The 12992-nt window shown below is 35.1% G+C and overlaps 1 protein-coding gene across 7 annotated transcripts in view; it reads right to left on the reverse strand.

Moving 5' to 3' along the window:
- Positions 1-1688: 1688 nt before the first annotated feature.
- Positions 1689-12992, reverse strand: part of WAC (WW domain containing adaptor with coiled-coil) — a 77501-nt gene continuing 66197 nt past the window's right edge. For 6 of the 7 annotated variants that reach the window (XM_037837973.1, XM_037837975.1, XM_037837972.1 and 3 more), the window contains 6 exons: positions 12380-12502; positions 11245-11393; positions 8968-9086; positions 7268-7454; positions 6086-6213; positions 1689-4894 (listed from right to left, as the gene is read on the reverse strand). In XM_037837973.1, coding sequence (XP_037693901.1) covers positions 4825-4894; positions 6086-6213; positions 7268-7454; positions 8968-9086; positions 11245-11393; positions 12380-12502 — 776 coding nt within the window. In that variant the 3' untranslated portion in view covers positions 1689-4824. The remainder of the gene's footprint in view (positions 4895-6085; positions 6214-7267; positions 7455-8967; positions 9087-11244; positions 11394-12379; positions 12503-12992) is intronic. The other variant, XM_037837970.1, reaches the window with a different exon arrangement.

Raw genomic sequence — 12992 nt, forward strand, 5'->3', positions numbered from 1 at the left:
CTTATTCTGATCCTCTTTAACCCACCCACATAGGCCAATCCAATTGCAGTCAACAGCAAGCACTTAAAGATGTGTTTACAGGATATGTACAATGGCATCAAGTGACAGTCCATCTTAATCTTCCTGTCCTGAAGGCAGGCGATTCTCACATTCCAGCAGTTTTCCTATAGGATGGTTATGTGTTGTACAGCTGTGCTACTAGTGACACATCTTAGAATATGACCCAAGAGTGCTTGATTCCTGCCTACATCTGTCCTTTAAGTCAGAAAGACCTGGCCAGGTGTCAAGACAGCAGCTGAACCAGATGGATGGACCTATCAAAGCAGCTCTACATTGTAAAATCAGAACTCGGTCTGCATCTCCCATGTCTCACCCAAGCCTGCCCTTCAGAAGAGAGGCCAGCTCCTACTGGTCCATTTCCCCAAGTTGGTCACACAAGAAGCTGAATCTCACACCATCCAACTTATTTACTCTCAGAATGTCCTCATAGGAGGCTCCAATTATTGATTCAGTTGATTCGTTTTGCTCAAAAACATTTATAATACTAACAGTTAAAAGTTTTTTAGTTAGGTTTTGATAACCAATAGCAAACTGTCATGGTTTCTTTAACAAAAGCCCATATTTGCCCTTCCTTTACTCTCTCCCAAGGTGAGATAACCAAAGACAAAACTTGAAGAAACGCTTTGTTAACCATGTTAAAACTTCTTAAATCCTTTTTCTGTCCATTGTGGTTTATTCAGCATTCGCATAGGGTACTCACAACATATCAGGCCCTGTTCATTTGCAGACTGAAGGATGCAGAGGGTGCTCTGAGATGGGTAATCAGGACACCTCTTTGAGGAGGCTGTGTGCAATCAGGCAGATCTCTAGGAAAGGCCCTTTTCAGGCAGAAAGAAATGGGTGGGAATGCAGTGTGGATGACATGCAGGGAGGAAGGTGGGGAATTAGCAGAGGAGACTGTTCTGGGCCTTGAATGCATAAATCATGGTAGGAACTCTGGATTTTATTCTCAGTGTTACCATCAGAAGATTTTGAACACAGTGACATGATCTGGCTTACATTTCATGTAGGTACCTGTCTGGAAAGTAGACTGTGTGGGGGGAGGTGCAGGGGGAATAGGAAGTAGAAAAAGGGAGAAAGGTCCAGTTCAACAATTATGTTAAGAGAAAAAAACAATAAAGGATGACCCCCTAGGTTTGTGTCTCAAGTAACTGGGAGAATGATGATGTTGAGTACAGAAAATGGGAACACTGGAGAGTGAGGCCAGAGGTGTACATCCAGGACTCTCTGGGCCATGTGAAGTCCGAGATGCCCATCAGACATCCAAGGATTGAAGCTGAGGGGTTCAAAGAAAATGTCAGGACTGGAGGAAGTCTGGATGGAAGTGGCATTGAAACAGAACTCTGCAAGCCATGGACTGAAATCACCTAAGCAGGATGCACCTCAGGGAGCTACCAAGGCTCAAGGGGGCAGAGTTCAGCAAATGAACAGGACTTAAAGAATTGCAATTTTAAGTCGAGTTTTCATTACAACAGTGCAACTATGAAATTATATTTGGAGACTACTGTAACACACCAACTGCTAGTAAAATTTTAGCACTAATCTGGTATTTTAAGTTCCCTTACTCAAATACGAATTATGCATTGCAAGATTGTTTCAAAACAGACTGTTCTGAAAACACTACACAATGTAGTCAAAACGTATTTATTACTTTTTAGTGTCATTTTGTACACTCCAGTACAGATTACAAGAATATAGCTGTATTTACAGGTATTGAAAAGAAATCCAGATTCAAACCCCACATACAGTAGCTTTAAGTGTTAAACTACAGTAGTTCTGGTGGGCAGAGAGTGAAGTATTTTGCACCACCCTTTCCCACCTTTGAAATAGTCCCTTATTAAAGACAGGGTTGTGTTTAAACAGAACAAAAACTGTTTTTGAAATGGTTAACAATTCATTCCTTTTAAAGTTTTAAACACTTTCTTCCTAAGATTTTGTGTGAGACAGACAAAATTTAGAAAAGTAAAACCACTCATTTGAGATATTAAAAGAGTGTCTTGAAAAAGAGATGGTGCATAGAGTTGAGTTTTCAGCGAGCTCAACACATGGGAGTTGTCCAAGTTTTAAAATTAACAGTTACTAGAATCACACAGAAAAACAAAGGTAGGGGAAGCTGGTTCTTCAGAGGAAAGACTTTCTAACAGACCCATCTTCACAAAATTTATTTTGCTACAGTATCACAGTTTTCAATGTTTGAATACAGACTACTGCCTCTTTAAAAACAAACTTTAAAAACAAACAAAAAAACCCCTGAGGTTTCCTAGGAGCTGTTCAGTAGTAGTATTTTCAAATTATATGAACCAAGGATTCAACCAAAATGAGACGTGTTCAAAGCCATGGCAACAGGGCAACTAGATAAAGAACAGTCTAGGAAATTACGTCCATTTTAGTAGTAGATATAGCCTGGTTATTTCAACGAGGTTAACAGGAGGACACCATGTTTGTATTAAAGTGCAATATTTAAAATAATTTACTGCAGAATCATAAGTAAATCAAGTATTGTAAAAGTATTTCCACAAAAGATTTTGACTTTCTGCATGTTTAAAAACTCACCAATAAGAAATTTCATATTAAGCATCTTCTCTGGTATATGAGTAATTCAGTTAGGGATATAAACATCTTTTTAATAAGGAATAAAGTTACATAGATCAACATGTTCTATTAGCAAACCAAATTCAGATTTACCTCAAATCACAAGTCAAGTTGCCATCTAATCAGGAAACATTTGCTCGCTACATCACAAACAAAAAGAAAGGTTCTAAACATAGCTCTTCGGGGTTCCACTCACATGCAATAATCAAGTTCTGCAAACACTCATTCTCACATCATTTCATGATGATATAATTCATGACATTAAGCTTTTCTTACATTTGAAGAGTATTCTTAAGTGTCAAGGAAAAAATCAGTTTCCAGTGGAAGATTTTAATTCTTAATTACACTGGAACATTTTTGTATTTTGTATTTTCCAAAATACCATCCATACTGTTGCTTAAATCTACTTTTATTTATTAAAAAGTCTAAGCACTAACTTCCATAATTTAGATATGCTTAAAGCATAAGAACAATTTTGAAATTTAAGTTAGTAGCCCATAAAGAAATACATTAATGTCTAACATCACAAAGTAAGCCCTTGGTGCTGGCAGTTCTGAAAGCACATGAAAATATCTGCCCCAAAAGGGAAAACAAAAAACAAAACAAAAAAAAACACCTCTCTAAATCAGAAGAGTAAAAATTTTTAAATTCAAAGATTTTTCTGGATACAGAACCCTTGTATTTTAATTCAATGCTGGCAGTGTCATGCTAAGGCCAGGTGACTAATATTTTACTAAGAAAATAAAAAGCCAAGGTAATTAATAGTAGCAATAGTTTCTTTTTTTATTTAATTATACTTTAGGAAACAATATACAAAGCTGAGCTTTTCCCACCATTTCCAGATAACAGCAGGAAGCTCCAATTACACAAATTTCGCGTTTTGTGATGGCTAAGAACAGCAGTCAGCACCAGACTTGAACAGTTAGCTACAACACAAACATCCTTCAAAATGAAATGTCATAATACCAAGACAGGTAAACCAGGGCTTAACAAATGATGACCACTTGGGAAGTGACTTAATCATTCTTGTTGAATTTCATATTTCATTAAATATCTTATACACAATTTCCTGTTAATAACCTTTAAACAAAACCTTCCTTAAGGAATTATTTCAATTAAGTATAAATATTCAACAAGAATAGTTCTGATAAAAAATCCCCAGGTAGTTCAAATTCTAATATGCACTGACCGAAGGAAAAGAAAAGTAACAATTTTTGTTTGTTTTAACATGTTTATTACAACAGATACAATTCACATCTGACTAGTTTTGTTTCCTCTTTCCCCTCCCACAACCATGTTCATTGGGCTTTTTCCTTATATTGGAGCAATCAGTGTACTTTCAGCACACATGCCCAGCAGTACTTTTAAGTCCATTCTTACAGGGTGCAAATGGATTTCAATAATTTATACAAACAAGTGGGTTATGCTCAATCACTGCAATTTTAAGCTACTGTACACAGGAATGAAAAGGTTATAGAAAAGTGCCATAGCAACAGTGCCTTAAGAAAGGAGAAAAAGAGGAACCTTAAAAAATTGATAAAATCAGATTGAGGATTTCAGAGGGAAATGGAACACACGGGAAATGAAAAACATTTCTTTGCAAAATAAATGGAGAAGCACTGCTCTTGATCAGGTGCAAGTGTGGAAACAGCTGTTTCATGATATTTTGTACACCGCCCATGTGGTTCAAAATTGTATCCCTAAGACACGGATCGCCTGGCGCTTGCACTGAATTTTTGAAAATGCAAGATTTCTGAATGATAAATTAACCCCCCCAATTTAAAAAAAAAAAAAAAAAAAAAAAAAAAAAAAAAAAAAAAAAAAGCTAATTTTGCAGACAGGTTTACATGTAAAAGGCTAGGTATTTAGCCACCTCAGCACTGATTAGTTTTGGATGTCTAAGCTCTGTTACACATGGCTTCCCATGGCTTCACTCTACAAAACATATTTACAACGTGAAGAATACATCTACAAGAAATCTACACTTCAAGGGTTTTACAAATCAATCTTGCAGCTTTCCCCTGAATTGACTCTTACAGACCCCATCCCCTTGTCATTTCCTTTGCCCAGCTTAACGGTCCAAAGTCTACTTAAATGCAGCTCAAAAATGTTAAGATTGGGCAATAGATTTACAGTTCCTGTACTCAAAACCATGTGCAATTATTCACATCTTCACACCATGAAGGAATTCTGATTTTTTAGTTTTTCGAGTTCCTTAATCTGTTGTCTCAAAAATAGTATCCTGAAAAAGAAAATAAGGCATTAGAACCTGTGCTCATATAAATGCTACCTAAAGACTGAACTTCCAGCTACAAACATATTTTTTCAAATAAAATGAGTAATCACTAATTAAGACTATAATTAAAAACTGTCTTAGTCTGCAGGTAAGACAAAATATCCATTCAATAGATTATATAAATATATATTATATATATAATACATATATAATATATATATGAAGTACTATGGTAACAAAACTTAGGATATTTTCAATAATTAAACTGAATATAAACTGATTTAAAATTTAATTATTCCATACTCTGTATCATTTTTTTTCGAATGGCAAAATAAGATCAGCCTGTACTGCATGTTTTCTGAGCCACAATACAGGGAGACTAACCAGGTCTTCCCAATCATTGTGAAGAGCAATTCTTCATGTCCATGAAAACGGAGCTGAATGAAAGCCCAATTGACAGGTATATTTAAAACAAAAAAGAAAACACAAACCCCACAACTAATTAGACTCCTCTGGGCTTCATGAAATCTTTCCTACTACAACCCCTCTCTTCTGAGAACGATTTATGCCCTACCTCAGTAATTTTAGCATAATCACAGGGTTTCTTATCTGTGTAGTTTCCCTAAGGTGCAATAAAGAGTATAATTTCCTAAAAGCCAAATGATCTACATCGAAAGACAAAATGGTGTATGTTAGAACTATTTTCAGAATAATCCTAAAGTTAAAAAAACTTGATGCAAATATACTACATCATTAAACCTGCTGAATAAATTCGTGCTGTAATTTCAAAGGGACCTATCAGTGGTACAAGGACAGTATAGTGACATGAAAGTTCATCTGAAACAAGCACCATCAAATAGAGTACTACATCTAATTCAAGAGATGAAACCTTTATAATTAGTTGCCACCAACAGTTCACTTTTTAAACAATTTAATATATTACCATAGTTTTTAGAATTGTAATGTAGGGGAAAAAGAATTTTAATGAAGACTTTGAGTTAAGAGAAATAAAATCTAGAAATAAAATCATTTGCTAGGAATATTACTGAATATTTACTGAATTATGAAAAAAAGCAGTTAGAGAATTATGGAATGTGATAAAGTAAAAGTCTGTAAATGAAACTTGATGCATTTGTCAATCTAATTTAAGATATAATTCTAAAACACATAAAAAACCTATTTCAGTGAAAAACTTACCTTTGCTCTCGCAAAGTTGCTTGAATTTCACATACCCGAACTAAAGATCTTAAATTTTTTAATTCAGTACAAATTTCTGACATGTGAACGCTTCCCATGTTATGAGCTTCTTCACGCAATCGTGATGCCTATGACAATGAAATAAAAATTAGATAAAATATAAATCACATTTAACAAATACAAATTAAATATTAAATTCCTATAAAGCAGAACTTAAACCAAAATTACAGAACAGTATTATCCTTTTCCTTTAAATCCACAAATAAGCTGGTGAACCCACAGAAAAATTATTTCCTTCTAAGAAAATGCCTCTAATCATACAAAGTACTTATTTTAAGATTTCTCCTTTGGTTTTCTTGAAAAAATAGCATTTCTAATCTCAGGATAGATGATATAGAACTAGAATACAGGGATTCACGATATGTGGCTAATAAAAGATGCTGGGTTAGCCAAAGGTATTGTCATTCCTGCAAGTTCAAGTATACTGTTGATAAAGGGCCTCACTATATGCCTATGTCCTAAGATGTGCTACATACTGGTGTGAACTTTCACAACATTCTAGCTATCCAGTTATCTGATAAAAGGGAGAGGAAAACAAACGGCAGTAACTGGAATGTCTTACAGTCTCTCATCCCAAAGCAAAAAATGTGTCCTAACTTCTAGTTGCTAGTCCAGTAGGAGAGTTCTTAGGTTAATAGTTTTAACAGGCTCTGAAACTACCCAAGTGGCAAAAGAAAAGCACACTGGCTTTGAACCACTTCTCCATATTTACCTGGGTGACCATGGGAAACCCTACCTGGTCTTAAGGACTTCATCATTAAAATGGGAAAGGATTATCTGCACTGCTTAGCAGTTTTAAGGAGTGGAGAAGAAAAAGCATTTAGCATAAGGCTAAATGCTGAGTATTTGACAGTGAAAGCTATAATGATAATTATATTAAAATACTTTATGTGAAAACATAAAAAGTTATTTCATGAACAACTATGTAAGTACACAGCAAATATCTTATAAAATGATTAGGGACACTAATTAAAAAATAGTTATTTTTAAATGTAGCTTTAATTCAGTGGTCTAAATAAGATTTTCTAAAAGTAGAATTAAATTTCATTTTTGTAAAAAAAAAAAAAAAAAAAAAATTCACCCAAAAGACTGTGTTTTCCACATTTTAAGCATGTAACACACCTGCTTCTCTGCATGATCTGCGGGCCATCCTTGAACATGTTTTATGAGATTTTCACTGAAGTGCGCTGCTAGCGTAGGTGTTAATGAACACGTAGGTCGGGCAGATGAATTCTGTGGCACGACTGTTGCATTTGATGCGTTACTACTAGAAGTATGATTTGGACCCGGTGACGGACTTCTCTGGCTACTGGAGGAAAAAACAGAATGTGTACGATGTTTAAAATAGTTTCTAGGTATCCTAAATTGTCTGTTAATACCTTCTACAATTTAAAGATTTCTGAATTCCTAGGAAAAATCTGTTATTTTAACTTTAAACAAAATAAAAAATCTGAAGTATATTTATATCATGTATTTCTCAGTACACTTTTGGGGGAAAGAGAGCCTTTTATCACTGACAGAGTCAAATTTACAGTAACTGTACTCTCCAAATTTGTCAGCAGAACCTGCTAAACTTGTATTCACAAACACCAATAAGAATATACCTAAGAGATGGTCAAATTTTAACAGTTGTAGATATAAGGCATATCCGAGGAGTGTATCTTATATACATCTTGATAAGGAGAGCAGAAACTACATATTCCCTTTGGCTGTTCAGCATCAGAACAAAGTGTTGAATCAGAGGGTGCAAGTATTGTGGAGTAAAATACAGGCATTTTACTGGGTACCAAAGAATAAGTATAGTGGCAAAACAAGATGAAAAAAGTAATGCCCTCAGATTGACTGGTTATCTTCATTTGAAATTGTATGGTTTGGGCCAGGGGTTGAGAATACGGTGGTGAGAACCAGAGATTTAATCACCCAAGGTGATTTTCTACCTGCGTTACCAGACTTGACTCTGAATGAATTTCAATTATTTCCAAAAACTAAATCTCCCAAAGGATGAAGTTTTCACCACTGAGGATATTTAAAATAATATGTCAGCCTCTAAAGACAATCTAAAAGAAGAATTTCCCAAAAATGTTCTGAGCAATGGCAACATTGCTGGAGTAAGTAGACAGCTTCCCAAGGTAATTATTTCAAAGGGAATAACTTTCATTTGAATGTATAAATTCTGAAATGGTTGTTTAGAAAACAACAATAAAAACAACAGTTGAATTATTTTGCCACCTTGTAGCATGAAATAAAAATAGGACAATCAATCAAATGAAAACCATTTGTTCAACAAATTTCATTTAAACCTGTACTGTTAATTACCAAAGAAAAGTGACACCACAATACAGTGCTATGTAAGTATCTTAAAAGTAATCTGTACAGTGTCAAGAGTTGAAGCTATCAGGAAACATACATCAGTTGGGAAATATTGGCCCAAGTTTTAGACGGGAAATTTTTGGTTTCACCAATATACTCACAAATCTAAAACTGCTATGAGTAAGTTAAAAATGATGTAATACCAACAAATAAATTATTGTAAAACCATGTGTCCTCTTTCACAAGCATCGCATATTTTTAGTCCCATCATATACCAGTAAGTAAAATTCTAGAGAAAAAGCATCATTTTCCTCAAAATAACCCAGGCTTCACTATTAATGAGAATAATCTACTTGTCTTTCTAAATTTTTTATACTACATAAAATGTAGTTGTAGGCTACCCATGGACCCTTCCAAGATTCAGTTCTATAACAGATATATAATATTCAAAAATACAGTATACCATATTGAAGAAGAAAATAAGCTATAGTCTCAAAACACACATCAACTACCTTGAGCGCTGAAGACTTCGAGGAGAGACAGGTTCATGGCCTTGCTGCTTGTCAGCAGTTACAGGCTGCTGAGGGGCCGATTGTGAAACTGGTCCTTGCTTAACTACTGGAGTACTAACCTGCAATTTCAAAAACTCTCTTACAGAAGGAAACAGCAGGGAAACTAGGTAAAAGCAAAAGTTCTACTATCTACGAAACTTTCTTCTTATTTCTATTCTTCAGTAAATTTCTAAGATGAGTTGTCTTAATTTTGTATTATAATATTAATATCAGTGATGGATATTTAATCATGCAAATTACTGACATTTAGGTCCCATAACCATTCCCAATTCTCCCCTCCCAAATCTAGTTAATCATCTTAAACAGTGTAAAATTCTGGAGTTTTAAAAGTGGAATCACGTGACTGCCAAAGGTCACAACAGATAGAAGACAGTCAAAATCTGAAACCTAAATTTAATTTCTTAATAAAACAGCCCAAGTTGTTTCAGTACCAGCGTAACCAGTCTTCCTGATTTTCAGACAGGTATTTTTTCCCAATATGCTACAATACCCTCTTCTGATTTACCGTTACTTCTATACTGACAAAAACAGGTATCTATGTCACCACATCGTACAAATACAGCCATTCAGATTTTAACCAAATTTGGAGGGAGTGTATACACTGGTCTGTCAAAGAATGAGCTATGGCACATACAAAATTCAACTTGAGAGCTCTTCAAAGAAATGTTACCCTCTAGAGATACTCTAAGAGGTCCATGGTTGTGCCAATGGGGAGACATATGCATTCATATTCAGATGCCACAGGGAGAAAAAACAAGAGAAAAAATAAGTCCCAAAATAAAGGCCCAAAGACAGATGGAACTATTTGTGATTAAATCATACTAACAAACCTAAGTCACATCCTCTACCAGGAAGTCTGGTTTTCTTTTCTTTTTTGATTAATTCTCCCAAATAAATTAGTCCTGAATATTATTTAACAGCTCTAATCAAAAGTTCTTTTATAAAGAACATTTTTATAACTGCACATTAGATAGCATGCCCGATTATTTTTAAAAACTGGAAAAATGTTTCTGAATACAAAAAGCTGATAGCCATTAGCTAACATAAGTTGAAATGTTAATTTTATAACTGACTGTAAAACCACTAACATGAACATTCACTTCACTTTTAGCCATCATTTATTGTACAAATGTAATACAACCCTGAAGTTTTTAAATTCTTAAGAATAGTACTTCTTTTTGCCAAAACTGACATTTTGTCTTCCATCAAAATACAGGCAAATAATAAGCGATCACATAATACACAAAAAGATTACAATTCAGGATTCTGCAAATCAATCTAGATCAACAAGACATCCTAAATCACAAACAGACCAGTGGCGGAGGGAGGAAAGGGAAGAGCCAATAGGGAGGTCTAAGCTGTTCCATCGCCAATTTCAGCTACATTTCAACACATTTGTATTTTCAGATTTCTGCTTAAAACTTTATTTGAATAAAGAATTCTTGGCATTAAACAGTTTCAAACAGTCTACTGTTTCACAACCAATGTAAAAAGAATTTTCTTCTACACTAAGAGTCAAAAATCACAACTTCAATATAGTGGATTCCAAATTTTTTTTGGAATCCTGATGTTTTACTGGTGGCATGTTAAAAGGCCAAGGAAGATTTACTTAGAAACTGTGGAAAAGACTTGAAAATAAAGTCATCAAAAGATGACTGTCCCACTGTAAGGTACTGGTCAGTGTAGCTTAGTACAAGGGGTTCAGGATTCACAAAGACCCAGGTTTCAAATTCTGACTCCACTACTAAATCCAGGCTTAACCTATCTAAGGTTCAATTTTCTTTTCTATTAAATGAAGCAAACAGTTGCTTTTCATGATATGAAAGTTAAACATAATGCCCACAAAGCTCTTAGCACAAGAAACTATTTTTTCAAACAAAAGTATTAAAGAAACATCACTGGAAAAGATGTTCTCTCGTATCTTTTTGAAAACTCCATAAATATAAGACCTACCTATAATATAACCTCTTTCCCCTTTCTCCATGTCAAATACCACAGCAAATGAAGGGAATGGAACCAGATAGTATATAAGAGTGGCAAAGATGCAAGTCTTACTCCCCTACCCCTCAATGAGCTGAGAGATTTCTACCATCCAACTCTTACTCTTCACCTCATACTGAAAGGGTTTTTCTCTACAGTAGATTCTAAAATGTTATTAAACTTAATTTTCCAAAAGTAAGTGCCTTCTTTCCCAAAGTACCCTTAAAAGCAACATACCTTTGGCTGTGATGAAACGGGGGGAGTACTAATCAAAGGTTTGATAGGGACTGTGTTGGTCTGAGGTGTGCTTATTCTTGGAGACACATAAGATCTTGGGGATGATGCATCAGATGTTAAAGACATTGGAGACTGACTGGATGGCTGGGCTGTAAAAGAGTTAAACAACTGATTTCAAATACACCAAAAACCTGGGTCATTAAGTGAGGGGTGGGGTTGGGGGGTGTTCTCTCTCCACATACCCACTCCTGCAAGAGAACATTTATGGAAAGGTCAGAATCTGAGATATTTTCTGGACCCCCGGACCACATTAGCTGAACTCCCCATGTGTGTTGAAGATACGCACATCCAGCATGGCCTTTCTCACTCTCTCGCTCCCTATCCCCTCCTTCCTCTTCTCTTTACAAGGCTGAAGCAGGAAGCTAAGCCTTAACGTATTCTCACATGAAAGGTCTCCTTACCATCTCTTACTTCTTTCTCATACTACATTTAGGCTCAGTTTTCCTCTCAGTCTTCTGCCTCATGAGGCCAGCCAGAAGGTGTTAAGTCTTTTCACTATTATACTTCTATTTTAGACCAGAGATTCCTGCTCAGTTAATCAGCATTCTGAACTGGGGCTGGAGAACAAGTCTACTTAATAAAGTGACAGTGACACTTCCCATCTGCTCCTATGTGTATCTCTCTCCACTGGATACTATCACAGAGAGGATGGATAGCTCACCCAAGGCAAGACTTGACCATTTTGGCATCCTCTGGCCAAAAACCATCTAACACCAACCTGAACCAAAACTCAAATCCTAAAATATATGCAATATTTCACAGAGATTGAAGCATATTATAGTTTAATTTGTTTTGTAGTAAAATATCCCATTAAGAACCTAAACTCTAAAATTAAATATATCCTATCTTACAATTTTGATGGATATGGATGGCAATACCTTAAGATAAATGCCAATACTTGTCCATTAAAATAATGTAAATAAAAAATGTTACTGCTTATGTTAGTGTTACAAAAATCAAACAAAATAAGTAAAATCACTATTGTAGTTAATCTCTTCAAAGACTAAAACAAATTTACTATTGTTTCAAAACAAAATCAAGATACAATTCTAGACATATCTAGGAATATGAATACCTTGTGTAGAAAGTTGAGCAGCTTGCGAAATCAGAGAAGTTATGTTGAAAGCAGAGGGTCCAGCAGTCAGAAACTTATGAATTATAGACTGCAGTGAGGCTTGTGTCACAGCTGCTGTAAGAACTGAAAACATATTATTTCCTAAATTCAAATAAACACAGAGGCATATGTGGCATTAATAACAACTTGGGAATCCAAAAGGAACACAGGAAAACTAGAGTGTTCCAAACTAGAACTCTCAAAACAAAAATCTAGAAAACATTAACAGAACAACATAAGGGGTCCAAGGATTTGAAACAATTTAGCTCTGAAGCAGAGAAAAAGAAACTTAATGGGTTTATAATAAAGGAAAACAACAGTTTCCTTTACACCAACAAAAGGAGATGTTAAGAGTGTTCACCCCAACTTCTAATTAGCTCAACTATAAAGCTATGTATAAATAAAGCACTTAGGGCATTATTTGGAATTTGCTGGTTAAATGTTAGCTATTTCATTACACTGTTTTATCAGACAAGCTGACCATCAAACCGTAACAACACCCACCCCAACAATCTTTTAAAAATGAATTAAAAAAAAAAGCCATATCCTTAGGAAGATCATGGGTTTTCTAAGC

This window comes from Choloepus didactylus, chromosome 5 (assembly GCF_015220235.1).
Source record: "Choloepus didactylus isolate mChoDid1 chromosome 5, mChoDid1.pri, whole genome shotgun sequence".
NCBI classification, from domain to species: Eukaryota; Metazoa; Chordata; class Mammalia; order Pilosa; family Megalonychidae; genus Choloepus; species Choloepus didactylus.